This window comes from Cynocephalus volans, chromosome 11 (assembly GCF_027409185.1).
Source record: "Cynocephalus volans isolate mCynVol1 chromosome 11, mCynVol1.pri, whole genome shotgun sequence".
NCBI classification, from domain to species: Eukaryota; Metazoa; Chordata; class Mammalia; order Dermoptera; family Cynocephalidae; genus Cynocephalus; species Cynocephalus volans.
The window spans coordinates 14,644,327-14,663,577 of NC_084470.1; the positions used below are offsets into that span (position 1 = coordinate 14,644,327).

General features: G+C 39.7%; 1 protein-coding gene across 1 annotated transcript; it reads right to left on the bottom strand.

The window, feature by feature from the left end:
* Positions 1-8,374: 8,374 nt before the first annotated feature.
* Positions 8,375-13,651, bottom strand: LOC134390033 (non-histone chromosomal protein HMG-14-like). Its single transcript, XM_063113355.1, has 2 exons — positions 13,647-13,651; positions 8,375-8,834 (listed from the first exon to the last, which is right to left on the bottom strand). The coding sequence occupies exons 1-2, from the start codon at positions 13,649-13,651 to the stop codon at positions 8,420-8,422; spliced, it is 420 nt and encodes a 139-aa protein (XP_062969425.1). The 3' UTR covers positions 8,375-8,419.
* Between the last annotated feature and the right edge of the window lie 5,600 nt (positions 13,652-19,251).

A 19,251-nucleotide genomic window follows, 5' to 3' on the forward strand; every position in this document is an offset into this window, starting at 1 on the left:
TTGCACCCTTAATAGACTACTTTCGTGTAAACATAACTTTTATATGCACTGGAAAACCAAAATAATTGGGTGACTCACTTTATTGTGATATTTCCTTTATAGAGGTGGTCTGGAACTGAATGTGCAATATCTCCAAAGTACGCCTGTATTCTCTTGTTACTAGGTGGAGTGTTCTGTATAGGTCTGTTAGGTCTAGTTTGTTTGTACTGTTTTTAAAGTTCTCCATTTCCTTATTGACCTTCTGTATGTTTTTTTTAAATCCGTTATTCAAGTTGGTGTATTGAAATTTCCAACTGATAGTATAAAACTCTGTACTTTCTCTAATATTCTATCAATTTCTCATCTCATATATATTAGAGCTCTGTTATTAAGTGCATCTATGTTCATAGTTGCTATATCTTCTTGAAAGATCAACTCTTTCACCTTTATATAAAGTTCTCCTTTGTCTGTTGAAGCAATTATTGGTGTATTCTCTATTTTGCTTCATATTACTATAGTCCCTCACAGCTTTCTTATGGTTGCTGTTTGAATAAAATTTCATGTTCTATCCTTTCACTTTAAACTTATTGGTGTCTTAGGATCTAAGTATGTCTCTTGCAGACAGAGTATATTGTGTCATTTTTTTTTTCATTTTTTCTACCATAAGCAGCACCAACATATCCTGGTGGCCTCTCAGAAATGTACAACTTCAGGACCTCACAGCCTTGAAAAAAGCCTTTCACAAATCCCCAGGGTGATGATATTTCAAGCAGAATAAATATTATACAATATATAAAAGGTAGGATCAGCTTGAGGAAGAAATCAAGACAAAGCTATCTGCTCCCAGACTGAAGGGGGTATTCAGGGAGAGGTGAGCAGGTGCATGGTGACAGAGGAAAGGAAACAGATGAGACTGGGATTTATTAAAATAATAACTAATTACTTAATTTCTGGATGAGCTGAGGTAGATGGAAAATATCAGAAACATAGGAGTTGAAAACCCCAATTCTCAAGTTCAGTTGTGGAGGACATTTTAATGATATTTATTAAAAATCCTTGTAATGAAGTCAGCAGCACAGCAAAATAGCACTTTCCAGCATTCCTCCCTCGCAGAAATATCAGTTTGAACCAGATACAGCCTCTGGTTGGAGAACAAAAATTAGAAAAGAAGCATTGAAGAGGGTAGAAAAGACAGGTTTGCATAATACATGTCACCTCTCCCAACCTTAGGCAGCACAGCATAGAGAGAGGCACCCTCCATGTGGGGGAAGGAGAGGGAAGTGTGGCCTGGATTTTGTCTGGGATCACAACACTGTACCTGCCGCAGTAAAACCCAGCAAGAGGCAGGCCCCCATGGCCCTAGACTTCGGGCCCATCCCTGAACCAGTCTCACCCCATATCAGGCCCTAGGCCATCCCAGAAGAATCAGTCTTCAGGCCCATTCCATGGCCAGGATGGCCCGAACAGCACAAGCTACAGTCCTCTCCCAGGCTTCAGACTGGCGCACACATGCTAAGCTCCAGCAGACTCAAGGTTCAGGGCCATCCCAGTAGATCATGTTGGCAGGCCACTGTGATAGACCCAGGCTCTGAAACAACTCTACAGATTCAAGTTCTAAGCTCTCCCTCTGAGGAGGCTCCAGGCCACCCCTCACAAATCTAGACCGCAGACCAGAATCCACCCACCTAGTCCACTTTTGGTTACCTTGGACCCAAGGCTCCAGGCTAGCTCCCAGGGCTCCAGGCACCAAGTCAACATCCATATCCCCAGAGTTCACACTGGCCCCCATGGGCTCATGCTTCAGTACTGTTCCAGCACAAGGCACACCTCAGGATCCAGGCCAGTCACTTTGGCCTGAGGGTTCAGTGGAATAAGGGTCTAGGAAATTCTCTGTAGACCTGTAGGCTGGTCCACAGGCACTCAGGTTTCTGAACCACCACTGTGGACCCAGGCCCCATGCTGGAAGATACAGACCAAGGACACAGGCCTGCCCCCTCACAGTTGTGCTTTGGGTCCACTGTAGTGCCAGGCTGTTTCTTGTGGACTCAGACTACAGGCCTGTCCCCATGGATTCATGCACTAGGCCCATCCTAGCGCCTGTCTGGCCCCTTCAGACTCACAACAAAGCTCCGCCCAGTGCCAAGCAGTCCCCATGGACTCTAGCTTTAGTTCAACCTGCACATTTACAGGTTTTAGGCTTATTCTTGTGGAATAAGTCTCTATGACAACCCCTGCAGACCTAGTCAACAGGTCCACCCCAGTAGATCCTGGCTTCAGGCCTGCCCCAGAGGACCCAGGATCCACTGGAATAAGTGCCCACATCAAGAAATGCACAGACACCAACACATAGCCACAAAAATCACAAATGATCAGTGAAATATGACATAACCAAAGGAACAAATAATACCACTATTTGATCCTGAAACAATGGAGGCTTAAAAACTGCCCAACAAAGATTCATATGATAGTAATAGAAAGCACAGTAAGGTACAAAGAATACAGATAGACAACAAATTAAATCAGGTAACCAAACACAAACAAAATCATAAGGTCAACAAAGAAGTAGTAACCGTAAAATGAATCAAACAGAAATTCTGGAGCTGAAGAACACAATGACCATACTAAAAAATTTCACAGACAGATTCAGCAGAAGATTCAAACAGAATAATTAGTGAGTTTGAACGCAGGTCATCTGAAACTACCCAGTGTGAGGAATAAAAAGACAAAAGATAGAATAAAATTTTCAAATTTTATTTGGGAATAAAATAAAATTTTATTTTATCTTATGGGAATTGTGGGGCACCATCAAGCAAACCAATATATGCATTATGGATATCCCAGTAGGAGCATAGAAAGAGAAAAGGGCAGAAAGCTTATTTAAAAAATAATGCCAGAAAACTTCCCAAATTTGAAGAGAGAAAGAGATTAAAGAAGTCCAAGGAGCCCCAAATTGATTAAATAAAGATAGACCTCCACTAAGACACATTATAATTAAATTTACAAAAATCAAACACAAAGAGATAATTTTGAAAATACCAGGTGAAAAGCAACTCAACACATGCAAAGGTATCTCAATAACCCTATCTTTAAATCTGTTAACCAGGAAAGAATGAGATGGTATATTTAATGTTCCAGAAGAAAAAAACTGGCAAGCAAGAATACTATACCTCCAAAGCCATTCTTCAAAACTGAAGGAGTAATAAGAACTTTTTCATACAAACAAAAGCTGTACAAGTTCATCACCACTAGACCTGCCTTACAAGAAATCCAAAAGGGAGTTTTTAAACCTAAAAAAAAGAATGATAATTAAAGATATAAAAACATATAAAACATATAAAAGTATAAAACTCACTGATGAAACTAAGTGCATAATCAGATTCAGAATACTTTAATACAGTAATGGTGTTATGTAAATCACATCTTTAGTAGAAAGGTTAAAATACAAAACTATTTAAATTAATAATAGCTACAGTTTTTATGGGATAATCTGATATGAGACATACAATATAAGAAGATGTAATTTGTGACACCAAAAACATAAAATGTGAAGAGAGGAGTAAAAGTATCAAGCTTTGTTATGCAATTAAAGTTATATGTTGCTATCAGCTCAAAATAGCCTGTTATAATTAATAAGATATTTTATGTGAGCCTCTTGATAATTGCATAGTAAACTAGATAAAGAAAAGGTAAAAGTTCAAAGCATAACACTACATAAAATCATCTAATCACAAAGAAAGACAGCAAAAGAGGAGGAAAAGAACAAAAGATCTACAAAACAACCAGAAAACAATTAACAAAATGACAGCAGGAAGTCCTTACGTATCAATAATTACTTTCAATAAAAATGGTTTAAATACTCCATTAAAAGACATAGACTGGCTGAATGGATTAAAAAACAAGACCCAACTGCATGCTGTTTGCAAGAGACTCACTTCACCTTTAAAGTCACAAGTAGATAGAAAATAAAGAGATGGAAAAAAATATTTCTTTCTAAAGGAAATGAAAAGAGAGCAGGGGTAGCCATACTGATAATGTATAAAAGAGACTTTAAGTCAAAAACTGTTAAGTGAGAAAAAGAAGGTCATTACATAATAATAAAGGTGGTCAATCATCAAGAGAATATAATAATTGTAAATATATGTGCACCCAATATCTGAGTACCTAAATACATAAAGCAAATATTAAAAGATTTAAACAGAGACATGGACTGCAATAAAAAATTAGGAGACTTTAATATCCACTTTCAACAATGGACAGATCATCTAGACAGAAAATTAATATAAAAACTGGGCATGAACTAGCTTAGGCCAAATAGACCTCACAGACATTATAGAACATTTCATCCACCAGAAGCAGAATATACATTTCTCTCGAGTGTGCAAAGAATATTCTCCAGGTCAGATTTTATGTTAGGTCACAAAACAGGTCTTCATAAGTTTATGACTGAAATTATATCGAATATTTCTTCAGACCACAATAGCATGAAACTACAAATCAATAAAAGGAGGAATGTAAGAAAATTCACAAGTATGTGGAAATTAAACAGCATGCTTGATATAATTTGAATATGCTGGTGCCCCCAAAGATCATATTGAAATGTGATCCCTAATGCAGTGGTGTTGGGAGATACAGCCCAGTGGGAGGTGTTTGGACCATGGGGGCAGGTACTTTATGAATAAATTAATGCCCTCCCTGAGGCATAGAGGGGTAAGTGAGTTCTTGCTTTATTAGTTCTCTCAAGGCTGGGTTTTCAAAAGGAGGCTGGCACCTCCCTACCCCCACTTCTTCTCTTGCCATGTGATCTCCTTGCACCCAGTGGCTGCCCTGCTGCATTTTGCCATGAGTGAAAGCAGCCTGAGACCTTCATCAGATGCAGCTGCCCCAGAATCATAAGCCAAATAAGCATCTTTTGTTTATAAATTACTCAATCTCAGGCATTCTGTTATAGCAACATAAAAACAGACCAATATGATGTTCCTGGACAATCACTGGGTCAAAGAAAAAGGAAAATTAAAAAATATATTGAGACAAATAGAAATGAAACACAACTGAAACTGTGGATGCAACAAAAGCAGTTCTAGGAGGGATGCTTATAGCAACAAATACCCACATCAAAAGCGATGAAAGATACCACACAAGCAACCTAATATTACACTGCAAGAAAAAAAAAAAAGAAAAAAAAAGAAACTAAGCCCAAATAGAGACTAGAAAAACAGTAGAAAAGATTAATGCAACTAAGAGTTAGTTTTAGGGGAAAAAAATAAGCAAAACAAACAAACAAAAAAACCCCAAACCAAATGAAACCAAAATAAAAAGATGCACACCTTTAGCTGGACTAAGAAAAAAGAGAAAATGAAATGAAAGAAAGCATTATAACCAAATACAAAAGAATCGAAATACAAAGAATCAAAAGAGATAATATACAAAAAAATTGAATAACCAAGAAGAAATGAATAAATTCTTGGAAACATGCAATCTACCAAGACTGAATCATGAGCAAATAGAAATTTTGAACATACCAATAATGACTAAGGAGGGTGAATCAGTAATAAAAAGTCTCTCAACAAAGAAAAGACCAGGCCCCAATGACATCACTCTTGAATTCCACCAAACATTTAAACAACTAACTGGTACCACTCCTTTTCAAACTCTTCCCCCAAATTGAAGAGTATAGAAATTTTCAAACTTATTTTACAAGACCAGCAATACCCTGATATCAAAGCTAAACAAGAACACTACAAGAAATGTAAAATACAGGCCAGTATTTTTGATAAAGATAAATGCAAAAGTCCTCCAAAAAATAATAACAGTCAACTACTATGGTTTGAATGTATCACCTTCAAAATTTGTGCTGAAACGTAACCCCCAATGTGATAGTATTAAGAATGAAACTTTCAGAAGTAAATTGATTCATTAGGGCAGAGCTTTTATAAATGAGATTAGCAACCTTATAAAAGGGTTGAAGGAAACTAGCCTGGCCCTTTTCCAGCTGCTACCTTCTGCCATGTGAGGACAGAGCATTCAAGGTGCCATTTTGAAGCAGAGGGTGTCCCTCAGCAAACATCAGAACTGCCTGTGTCTTTTTCTTGGATATTCCAGCCTCCAGCACTGTGAGAAATAAACTTCTATTCTTTACAAATTATGCAGTCTATGGTATTTTGTTTTAGCAACACAAATGGACTAAAACAGAAATTGGAATCGAGAGTAGGGTTTTGCTATAACAAATATGGTAGCAGCTTTGGAATGGGGTTATGGGTATAGGCTCGAACAGTTTTTGTTTTGGTGGGTTTTTTTGATATTTTTTTTAAATTTAATTTTCTTTTTCTGTACTTCAACCTGGATAGTTTATTTTGTTTTATTTTTTATTGAAACATAGTTGATCGTACATACCTGTGGGGTACAGAGTTCAATATCAATACCTGTGTGCGATAGTGATGCTCAGATCAGGTTAATTAGTATATTCAGCATTACACAATGCGATCATTTTTTGTGGCCCTATACCAATTCCATCATTACACCTCTGCCCCTCCCTCTTTCTCACTTCTGATAACCACCGTTTTGTCCTCTCTTATGGAAAATCCAACATATATTATGATTGTTGTATATTTTTTTCTTTTCTTAAATTTATTCATTTATATTTTAGCTCCCACTTATGAAGTGAGGACATGCAGTATTTCTCTTTCTATGCCTTTCACTTAACATAATTTTCCCTAAGTTTATCCATGCTGCTGCACATGCAGTATTTCATTCTTTTTTTATAGGAGAGTAGTATTCCATTGTGTAAATAAACAACATTTTCCTTATCTAGTCCTCTGATGATGGACATGTAGGTGGTTCCAACTCTTGACTATTGAAAACAGCGCTGTGATAAACATGAGAAGGCGAGTATCCCTTCAACATGATGGTTTCCATTTCTTTGAGTATATACCCAGCAGTGGGCTTGTTGGATCGTATAGCAGTTCTATCCTGTAGCTGTTTGAGGAACATCCATAATGTTTTACATAATGGCTACACCAATTACAATCCCACCAACACTGTATAAGGGTTCCCCTTCCTCTGCATCCTCACTAGAATTTGTTATTTTCTGTCTTTTTGATGATAGCCAGTCTAACTGGGGTGAAATGATATCCCAGTATGGTTTTGATTTGCATTTCCCTGATCCTTAGTGATGTTGAGCATTTTTTCATGTGACTGTTGGCATTTGTATATCTTCCTTTGGGAAATGACTATTCAGCTCCTTTGCCCATTTTATAATTGGGTTATTTGTTTGTTTGTTTTTTAACTAAGTCATTTGAATTCCTTGTATATTCTGAATATTATTCCTTGGTTAGATGCATAGTTTGCAAGTATTTTCTCCCACTCTATAGGTTGTCTTTTCACTTATTAATTGTTTCTTTTACTATGCAGAATAGTAAAAGTTCTTAGTTTGATATATTCCCATTTGTGAATTTTTCCTTTTCTTGCCTTTGCTTTCAGGGTCATATTCATAAAGTCTTTGCCCAATCCTACTTCCTTAAGTGTTTCTCCTCTGTTTTCTTTTTGGAGTTTTATAGTTTCTGGTCTTATAGTTAAGTCTTTAATCCATTTTGACTTGATTTGGGAATATGATGAGAGGTACAGGTGTAGTTTTTTTTTTTTTCTTTCATAATTGAGATTTTATTGGTTGTGTTGAGGATCATCACAGACATTTCAATTTGTACACAATTCTTAACATATGTACCGAAATTCTAAAAAGCCACATATCATGATTTTTTAAAAAGTTTTTCCAGTGACCTTCCATCTTCAAATTTGGAGGCAAATTTTCCTTAAGAGGATATCAAGTACCAGTATCTCCAGATGTTGGTAAGCTGTTACATAAGTCCCACCAGTTCACAATTTAATATCATATACACTACATAATCAAATTTCCAATCATTCACAACACATTAACAAAACTATTAGGAAAACTAGACTACCATGACCAAAGATGTTACAGAGTGCACACAGTTCTGACAGGGAGAGCAATGATTAAGGAGCGGTCTTCTTTAAGAAACAATTCTACTAAAAAATAACATGGGAATAGAACTAATTTTAAATGTTCAAGACACAGTAAATATGTGACTGTGACTTCAAATTGCCATTTAGTATGCTATGTATTACAGGATATAAAAACTACCCCCATCTATGGAACGTTAAGCTGACACCCAGGACAGTCAAAGCCTCCAATAATTCAATATTCCACTATTTTCTGGTTGTACCAAAAAATAAACAATCAGCGAATGATTTTACCTCTTAAAATAAAGCATTTACACTTAAAAAATGGGATGAGGTGGGATTCCCTCCTTCTTAAAAATGTTTCTAGAACTACTAAAAAAGTTGCATTTACAAAATAGTTGATAAAAATATTCCTCTGGATTGTACAAGGGTGACAGGGACCACTGATAAGACTTGGTATACGATATTAATCAGACTTGGCTCCTTTCTCTCCTGCTTCATCAGAGGCTGGACTCTCCTCGTTTTTAGTTTCTCCATTTTCTGCAGGTAAATCTTCTTTAGTTTCTTGGTTAGTCACTTCGGCCTGTTTTCCCTTTGCCCCCCTTTTCCCTTTTGTTTGTACTTTTTTGTCTGAAGATTTATCCTTGGCTGCTGCCTTTTTTGGCTTCGTTTCCACTTTTGCAGGAGCAGGTTTAGCTGACAACCTCGCCGATCTCCTCTTGGGCTCCTCTTTCGCTGCCCCTTCGGCTGAGCCGACCTTCCTCTTGGGCACCCCGGCGGCGGGGAGGGCGCGTGCCGGGTGCCTGCGGGCCGCGGCGCGCCGAGAGCCTTCGCAAAGCTGGGCTGCTGGGCCGCTGCCGCTCCTCCCGCCGCCCGAGCTTCTAGGACCCCGGTACAGGTGTAGTTTTACTCTTCTTCTTATGGATATCCAGTTTTCCCATCACCATTTATTGAAGAGGCAGTCTTTTCTACAATGTATGTTCTTGGTGCCTTTGTTGAAGATCAGCTGACTATAAGTTTGTGGTTTGATTTCTGGGTTCTCTATTCTGTTCTATTGTTCTCAGTGTCTGTTTTTATGCCAGTACCATGTTGTTTTGTTACTATAGCTTTATAGTATAATTTGAAGTCAGGTAGTGTAATGCCTCTGGATTTATTATTTTCCTCAGGATTGCTTTGTATATTCAGGGTCTTTTATTATTCCAGATGAAGGTAAAGATTGTTTTTTCTATTTCTGTTAAGAATGTCTTTGGTATTTTGATGAGGATTGCATTGAATCTCTAGGTCACTTTGGGTAGTGTGGACATTTTTGTAATGCTAATTATTCCAATCCAAGAACATGTAATGTCTTTTCATATTTTTGTGTCCTCTTTTATTATTTTTTCATTAAAAAATATCTCAACATAATAGCTTTTTTTTGTGTGTGTGAATATTGTAAATGGGCAAGGTTTCTTGATTTCTTTTTTTTGCTAGTTCACTGTTGGAGAATAAAAACACTACTGATTTTTGCATGTTGATTTTGAATCCTGAAACTTTACTGAAATCATTTATCAACTCTAAGGGTTTTTTTGTACTGTCTTTAACCTTTTCTATATATAGCATCATGTCATCTGTGAACAGGGATAGTTTGACTATGTCTTTTCCAATCTTTGTGCCTCTTATTTCTTTCTCTTACCTAATTGCACTGGCTAGTACTGCCAATAATATGTTAAATAGGAGTGGTGAGAGTGGGTATTTTTGTCTTGTTCCCATTCTTAAGGGAAAATCTGAAAGCTTTTTTTGTCTCTCTCTCATATCATTCAGGATGATATTGGTAGTGGGTTTGTCATATGTAGCTTTTATTGTGTTGAGATACTTTACTTCTATACCTTATTTACTGAGAGTATTTATCATGAAGTGATGTTGGATTTTGTCAGATGCTTTTTCTGCATCTATTGAAATAATCATATGGTTTTTGTTCTTGGTTTTGTTGATGTGGTGTATCACATTTATTGATTTGCATATGTTGAACTATCCTTGCATCCTTTGGGTGAGTCCCACTTGATCATGGGGTGTAATTTTTTGATGTGTTACTATATTCTGTTTGGTAATACTTTAGAGGATTTTTGTGTTTATGTTCATCAAAGATATTGGCCTATAGTTTTCTTTTTTGCTGTATCTTTGTGTGGTTTTTGTATCAGGTGATGCTGGCCTCATAGAATGAGTTTGGTAGAATGGCCCTGTTTTAATATTTTGGAATAATTTTAAGAGAATTGATATTAATTCATCTTTAATTTTTGGTTGAATTCAGCAGTAAAGCCATCTGGTCCTGAATTTGTCTTTGTTGGGAGACTGCTGATTACTTTTTCAATCTTGTTGCTTGTTATTGATTTGTTCAGGTTTTATATTTTCTCTTGATTAAATCTTGATAGTTTGAATGTGTCCAGAAATTTTACTGAATGTTTTCAAATTTGTTGGAATATAGTTGTTTATAATAGTCTCTAATGATTCTTTGTATTTTTGTAGTATTGGTTATAATGTCTCCTTTATCATTTCTAATTTTTGTTATTTGGGTCTTTTCTCTCCTTTTTTCAGTTAGCCTTGCTAATGGATTGTCTATATTGCTTATCTTCTCAAAAAACCAACCTTTTGTTTCACTGATCTTTTGTATCATTTGGGGGTTTCTATTTCATTTAGCTCTGCTCTGCTCTTAATTATTTCTTTTTGTCTCCTAATTCTGGGATTGGATTGTTCTTATTTTTCTAGTTCTTTGAGGTGTAGTATTAGGATGATTATGTGAAATCTTTCTCTTCTTTTGATGTAAGCATTTATTGCAATAAGTTTCATTCTTACAACTTCTTTTGCATTATCCCACAGGTTTTGGCTTGATATGTCTTTATTTTCATTAGTTTCAAGAAATTTTTGAATTGCTGTTTAATTTCTTCTTGTACCCATATGTTGTTCAGGAGCATGTTGTTTAAGCTCCATGTATTTGTATAGTTTCCATATTTTCACTTGTTATTGATTTCTAGTTTTGCTCTATCGCAATCTGAAAAGATACTTGAAATTATTTGGATTTTAAAAAATTTATTGACACTTGATTTGTAACCTAACATATGGACAGGGGTATGGAGGTTTGACTATTATTGTATTTGGTTTTATTTCTTTCTTTAGGTCTAATACTATTTGCTATGTATTTTATATATATATATCTGGGCTGATGTTGGGTACATATATATTTATGATTGTTATGTCTTCTTGCTGGATAGATCCCTTTATCATTATATAGTGGACTTTTTTTTGGCTATTTTCATAGTTTTTGGTTTAAAGTCTATTTTAACCAATGATTTCTATTTGTGTGGTATATCATTTTCCATCCCTTCACTCTTGCTCTTTGTGTGTCTCTACAGGTGAGTCTCTTGTAGACAGCACATAGTTGGGTCTAGCTTTTTAATCCAGTAAGCCATATTGTGTCTTTTGAATGGGGAATTAAACTCATTTCTATTTAGGGTTGTTACTGAAAGGTATTGTCTTACTCCTGGAATTTTACTGATTTTCATTTGGGTATTTTAAGTATCTTTGGTTCTCTCTTTCTTTTTTATTGTTTGTCTTCAGTGATTGTTGGTTTTTGGAGGTGGTAAGATACAGTTTCTTTCTCATTCTCATTTGCATTTTTGTTCTACCAGTGGGTTTTATTCTTTCTTGTGTATTCATGGTAGCACTTATCACTTTTTGGATTCCAGATGCACAACTCTTGAAGATTTCTTGTAGGGCTGGTTGTATGGTGGTAAACTCCTGTAGTTTTTGTATGTCTAAGAAATGCACTATTTCTCCATTTCTGAAGGATAGCTTTTCTTCATATAGTATTCTTTGCTGGCAACTTTTTTCTTTTTGGCCTGTAGAGTTTCTGTTGAGAAGTCTGCTGTTAGTCTCATGGGGACTCCCTTATAGTTGACTAGATGCTTTTACCTTGCTGTTTTTAAGACTCTCTCTTTGTCTTTGAGTTTTGCCAGATTGACTACAATGTGTCTTGGTGAGGATCTTTTTGGACCAAATCTGTTTGGGATTCTTTGAGCCTCCTGAATATGAAAGTCCTTGTCTTTCCCTATTCCTGGGAAGTTTTCTGCTATTATTTCATTGAATGTGTTCTCAATGCCTTTTCCTTTCTCTTCTCCTTCAGTAATACTCATGATTTGGATGTTTGGGCACTTAAGGTTGTCTGCAATCTCTCTTAGATTTTTTCATTTTTAAAAATTCTTTTTTCTTTTTTTGTTTTGTCCTCCTGAGTTATTTCAAAGAGACTGTCAAGATCAGAAATTCTTTCTTCTGCTTGCTTTAGCCTGCTGCTTAAGCTTTCAGTTATGCTTTTGTTTTGTTGAATGAATCCTTCAGTTCCATGAGTTCTGCTACAATCTTATTTAAAGGTTTTTTCTTTTTTTTTTTTGCTATTTGAAAGATCCAGATTATCTTATTTATTTATTTATTATTATTATTGATAGTACATATTCCTGGGTCAAGAGCTGTCAGCACTTGATGCCAAGATGTGATGAGAAAAATCAATGCTATCGGCATGCCCACTACCTCAAATTGAAATTTTTCTCTGTGTCCCCCACCCAACCTCTCACCAATACATCTCTCCCTCCCCCTCCCCCCACCAACCCTAGGTCTGTTCTCTCCCTCTGCAAGTTCAACACACCAATGTGGTCTTTCTTTTCTTCCATCTTTCTCTATTTTCCCCCACTTATGAGTGAGGACATGCAGTATTTTTCCCTCTATGACAGGCTTATTTCACTTAATATAATTTTCTCCAAACTCATCCACATTGCTGCAAATGGCAGAATTTCTTTCTTTCTTTTTTTTTTTTTATGGCCAAGTAGTATTCCATTGTCTACATATAATGCATTTTCCTTATCCAGTCATCTGCTGATGTACATTTAGGTTGATTCTGTATTTGGCTATAGAGCTCTGATAAACTTGGAAGTGCAGGTATCCTTTCAACATGATGATTTCCATTCCTTTGGATATATACCCAGAAGTGAGATTGCTGATTGTATGGCAGATCTATCTGTGGTTGTTTGAGAAGCCTCCATACCATTTTCCATAGTAGTTCTTTGTAAATTTCCTCTTTCATGTCCTGGATAATTTTGCTCAGTTTTTTCTATCATCTAACTGCATGTTCTTGTATCTCATTGAGGTTCCTTAAGATTTTTACTCAAAATTCCTTTTCAATCCTTTCAAAGATTTTTTGCTCTATGGATCTGATACTTGAGGGTTATTGTATTCTTTTGACAGAGTCATTTCTTTGTTGTTTTTTCATATTTCTGCTATCCCTACAATGATATCTGGTCATGTGGTAGAGCAGTTGCTTCTTCTATTACTCTCCTTCCCTGGACTCTGCTAGTGATCCTCCTTGTGTTAATGCAGTTGAGTGGTCAGTGGTCCACCTGCAGAGTGGCAGTGGCTGCTGTGGCTGCTGCTGTCATAGCAGGCTGCCCTTGCAACAGCAGTGGCTGTGAAGGTGGCTTTGGTGGACTGCCTGTGTGCCAGTGGTGGATCAAGCAGTGGCAGGCTGCTCACACAATGATGCTGACTGCCTCATGATGCTGGTGGTGGTGGCATGACTGCAGCAGTAGTGGTTGCAGTGGCCACCTGCTTGGCTACAGTGTCCACAGTGTCTAAGCATGCAGCTATGATGTCTGCAGTGGCAGCAAGTTTACCTCATGGTGGTGGCAGCAGTGGTGGTGGCTGATGGAACAGATTTAAAGTATGTGGTAGAAAAACTTAGATTACCATGAATGGAGCATTAAGGGCAATTCTGGCAAGGGCTCAGAAGAAAAGGAGGGCTGTGGAGAGATCCTCAGTCTTCTTAGAGATTATCTAAGTGGTCATGGTCAGAAAGCCAGTAGAATTATAAACAGTAAAGGCCATTCTGATGAGGTCATGGGAATAAGGAAATTCTTACTGGAAACTGGAGTAAAGGCTATCTTTGTTATAAAGTAACAGTGAACATGTCTGAATTGTGTCTCACTACTTTGTGGAAGGCAGAATTTAAGAGCAATAAATAGATATATTTGGTTGAAGAAGTCTCTATCAAAGCATTTACTTATAGTATAGTGCAAGAATAGAGAAATGAAATTAAGACAGTTTTTATTCAAAAGGGAAGCAGACCTTAAAGATTTGGAAGATTCTCAGACTGGCCATGAAAAAATTGAAATGCTATGTTTAGGAAAGAATACCAAGAGTTTGGCCAAGCTACCATCTGATAAGGAGATTCATACAGACAGGTAGAAGCCAGGTGCTTCTCATCAAAACATTGGAAGAATGACCACAAAGGCATTTTGTAGATTTTTGAGGTTCCCATTTCCCTCACAGGCCCAGAGTTCCAAGGCATTGAGGGCAGAACAGTTTCAAGAGAGGGGCCCAGGGTGCCCATGGGACCTTGAGGCTCACTGCATACTGTTGTCTCAAGATTCTGCTGCACATATTCTGGTGTAGCATTCTTTGGCTGCCCCAGCTGCAGCTCAAACAGGCCCAGGTGCAATAGGGAAACCATTGTGAAGAGCACAAATGGTAAACTCTGTGGTGTCCACATGGTGCTAACTCTGCAGGTGCACAGTGTGAGAGCTTTGAGGGCATGGCTGCCTCCACCTAGATTTCAAAGGATACCTTGGAGAGACTTGTGGCCCAGGCAGAGAACTACCACAGGGGTAGGACTAACACACAGAGCAGCCACTAGGGCAATACCTAGCAGAACCATCCAAGTGGAGCCACTGCAGACGGTACCCACTGGATTAATGCCCAGAGAAGCTGTAGTAGCAAGGCCACTGCAGAGAGCCCCTGTTAGGGAAGTGCCAGTAAAGCCATTGTGTCAGGGCCAGCAAAGTCAGTCCCAACTACAACAATGTTTAGCAGAGCTATGGGGGTAGGGATGTACCCAAGATCCCAGAACTATAGACCCACCAATGCGCAGCTCCAGCCTGGGAGAGGTTCAGGCACTGAATCTCAAACTGTGAGAGCTGCAGTGTGGGTTGTGCCCAGCAAAAACATGGAGGCAGGGTCCACTGGACCCCCACTCCAGTGTGTCTGGAAGGCAAGGCATTGACTCAAACAAAATTATTCTCAAGCCTCAAAATTTAATGTTGTTTGCCTCGTTAGATTCTGGACTTACTTGGGACCTATTACCCCTTTTCTTCTTGCCTATCTGTCTTTGTTTGGAGTGGGAATACCTATCGTATGCCAGTCCCACCATTGTATTTTAAAAGCACATAACTTGTTTGATTTTACAGGCTCAAAACTAGTGGGGAATTTATCTCAGGATAAAACATTCCTTCAGTTTCACCTACATCTGCCTTAGATGATATTTAGATACAACACTGGACCTAGCCTTGAAAGTTGAGGCTTCAACAAGTTAAGACTTTTGAAGCTATTGGAATGGAATGATCATATTTTGTATGTGAGAAGGACATAAATTTCGGGGTCAGGGCAGAATACTATGGTTTGACTATTTGCATCCCCTCCAAACTTCATGTTGAAACTTAAACCCCAATGTGATAATAATAAGGGGTGGGTCCTTCAAGAGGTGATTAAGTCATAAGTGTGATTTGTGACCTTATAAAAGGGCTAGAGAGAACTAGGTAGCCCCTTTTTTCCCTTCCACCTTTCACAGTGTGAAGACACAGTATTAAAGGAACCATCTTGAGGCAGAGTGCAACCCTGACCCTCCAGAGCTGTGAGGAATAAATTTCTATTGTTCATGAATTATCCAATCTGTGCTATTTTGTTATGAAGCACGAACAGATTAAAACATAAACCAAATTCAAGAGCACTTTAAAAGGATGATTCATCATGATCAAGTGGGATTTACCTCTGGGATACAAGAATGGATCAACAGATGCAAATTTATAAACGTGACACTCAAAATTAAGAGAATGAAGGACAAAAAATATATGATTATCTCAATACATGCAGTAAGAGCATTTGACAAAATTCAACATCATTTCATGATAAAAAATGTTCAACATATTAGGTATAGAAGGAATGTACCTCAACATAATAAAGGTGATATGACACATCCAAAGCTAGTATCTGACTCAACAGAGAAACCTTGAAAACTTTTTCTCTAAGATCAGTCCCAGCAACATGTCTCCTTCTCTACTTCAATTCAACATAGTACTGAAGGTTCTAGCCAGAACGATTAGGCAAAGGAAAGAAACGAAGTCATCCAACTCGGAAAGAAAAGAGTTTTATGTGTTTTCATATAAGTGCTCTTACACACAGAAAACCCTAAAGACTACACCAAAGGCTTTTAGAACTAATAAACAAATTCAGTACAGTTTGAGAATACAAAATCAAGATAAAAAATCAGTAGTGTTTCAATACATTAACAACAAATTATCTGAAGAAGAATTCAAGAAAATTACATTTACAGTAGCAAAAAAAATAAAATTAAAATACTAAAGCGCAGTTTTGTCTCTCTGCCTCCTGCCCTGCTGGTGAGTCCATGGATTAGCTTCCACTTACACCACTTGCGTCTGTGTGCGCCTTTCAGTGCTGATTCTGGGGTACTCAGTTAGAGCCCTCCTCTGACCCACGGGGGCCCTGGGGAGCAGTTCTGACTGGGACTCAAGTCCAGGCCCCTCTCTCCCACTGCTGGTCCTTCCCGCCATCCGTCCTTGGTGTTGTCCTTCCGTCCTGGACAGGAGCTAAACAGCTTTGGCTGGAGGATGTGAGGCCACATGTGGGAGGGACAGGGTGTAATGCAAGAGATGAGGCCCAGAGGGGAGGAGTTTGTGCATAAACAGATTAATTAAGGGCAGGACCTGAGGCTGGTGGCTCCTGTGAGAGTCAGGCTAGACCGGGCGAGGGCAGAGGGGGCTGGGCACCTGCAGCACGTTGTGTCTGCCTTGGAGCTGGGTTCTGCCCTGGGTGATGCTGCTGCTTCTCTTAGGCTTATCATGGAGTCTTGGTTTCCTCTTTGTAATTTATACATGAGGAAAACATAATCAAATCAAGTCAGTTTCAGTTTCTACGAAAACACTTAACTAGGATTTTTTTTAAATGGTTCAAAGTCTACCCAATACTAGATATATTATTCAGTCTTCATAATTTTTATGATGCTGCTTAACCGAAGAATGGCTCCCAAATAAGGACGGCAGAAGAGATGAAGCTACTGAGTAAGGAAAACAGCCCCAGAAGAAATGTTCATAGAGAGAGATTGAGAAGGGTTTCAAAGAAACGAAATGAGAGAGATGATTAGAAAACCAGAGAGATAGCCACACACAGAGAGAGAGACGCTAAGAGAGCGAGCACTGGAGGATTCACGGAGCTGTAGGGAACCTCCCTCAGTCCTGAGTGACACTGTGTGGTCACTTCTCCTTCTCTGACGCCCTCCTGCTCTGGGCAGGCGACCCCAGCCCAGCACACAGCTGAAGCCTCTGTGCACACCTGCATGCATTGCCCTGGCTGGTGCTGCTACCCCTGCTCTCTCGGGTGGGGACTCCCACGTGGGGCTCCTGGCTCTGTGTGTCACAGTCAGGCTGATGTTTGGGACAAACGGTGGGATGGGAGGATGACATGGGATGAAATGAAGGAGAATGGAGTGCAGAAGAGCAAGGAATGCTTCAGATCACACTTTGTAAGAGGGGCAGGTGGTGTTCCTGAAAACTGTGGTTCCAGTCGTGTGCCAGTGTGTGGTGGCAGCAGTGCAGGACATGTTCTCACTGTGGGTCACGTGCAAGCACTGACAGTGCACGGTGCATGGGGCCCCCTCTCTCAGGGCTGAGATCATCCAGCAGAGGCTTGGAGAGCTGACACCTCCCCAGGCACTTGGCACCTGTCCTCCGAGGATGCAGTCGGAGGCTGAGACGCCTGCTGAGATCGAAGAGGGGTCTCACCCTGGAAGAGTGGGCTGTGGGGCTGGAGGTGGGTGCTGTGGTAATGGAGAGTGACTCAGCCTGTGCCTTCTCTGTGACCTCCACTGTGCCCACCTGCCCTTTGCTCTGAACTCCCCAGCTACAGAAAGTCCCCCTGGGTTTTACCTCGAGAGAGCTGATGCCAGGCCCATGGGAGAACTTCCCAGTGAGGACAGGGTCTGGGCTCTCCCTACACTGGATGCATCTGTCTGCACAATCAGCTTCTCAAGGGCAGCAGGAGGGGTGAGTCCACGTGAGCCTCTGTGTTCAACAGGATTGGTAAAGGATGGTGTTCTCCATGAACCTGCTGCTTCGTCAGACCAGGTGTGGTCTTCTTTCAGGAAGGCATTGACAACTGCACTTTCACAAATGCCCAGAGCTGAGCAAGGTGAGACAGGACACCAGCACCTCATGTACACAGCTGTGGATGCTCCTGCGTGGGGGTGGGGTGAGGTGTGGAGCAGGTGACAAAGCCGTTCTGAGGGACGTAGAGGAGGGGCCAGGACAGGCTCTGCCAGGCTATGCTGCATGTGCCTTAGTGGGGAGCCCAGCCCGGCAGGCAGCCCAGGGGTCCACGTGCAGGCCCCTGGCCACTGTGAGTTTCCTGACCCCACCCACTCATAACATTGAAGCTGCCTGCACCCCGACCACATGGCCCTCACGCTGCTCTCGTCCCGTTGGGTCCTGATCTGCTGGATTCTAATAGAGGATGTCCCCTCTCTGGTCTTCACCTCTTCTTTTTCTTCACCATTGATGCCATGCCCTGGGACACACAGTTCAAACTCCTAAAGTCCTGGTCACAGGGGTTCCCCTGATTGGGATCTACCCACAGGCCTGGCCACATGCTGTCCTGTCTTTCTGTGGACACCTACCAGTCACAGCAGCTAGCACCTCAGTGGCTGAGCAGCTCCATACTTCTTGATCTCCTGTTTTGCAAGAATCTGAGGTTTCAGGACTTGGCATTTTAGAAATTCCTCTTGGTCCAAATTCATCATGTTTAATGGGTTATTAAATATCAGCATTCCCAGAAACTTTGTGATGGATTTTGGACGTGACTGGTGCCATTGTGTACACAATAAGCACCAGCACAAAATAGCCACCAGCCTCGTCTTCCACTCCAGCACCAAGCCCCTCCCCGCTTCCCTTTAGGAGAAGCCTCCTGACTTAGAAACAACTTTCTGCCTTCCGTATTGGCGCAGTTCTCCACCCAGTTACATCAACCTAATGGTCCCTCCCCCCATACATTTCATGCCCAACAGCTAATACAAACTCTTGCAAAGCCATTGTTGCCATTGTCCCCCATTTTCAGGGCAGCCCCGGGCTGCCTGCCACTTTGAGCATAGCCTGGAAGATTCTTTCCCTTTAGTAAAGCTTGAATGGTACCTGGTGTCTTGGCTCACTTTCTTTCACT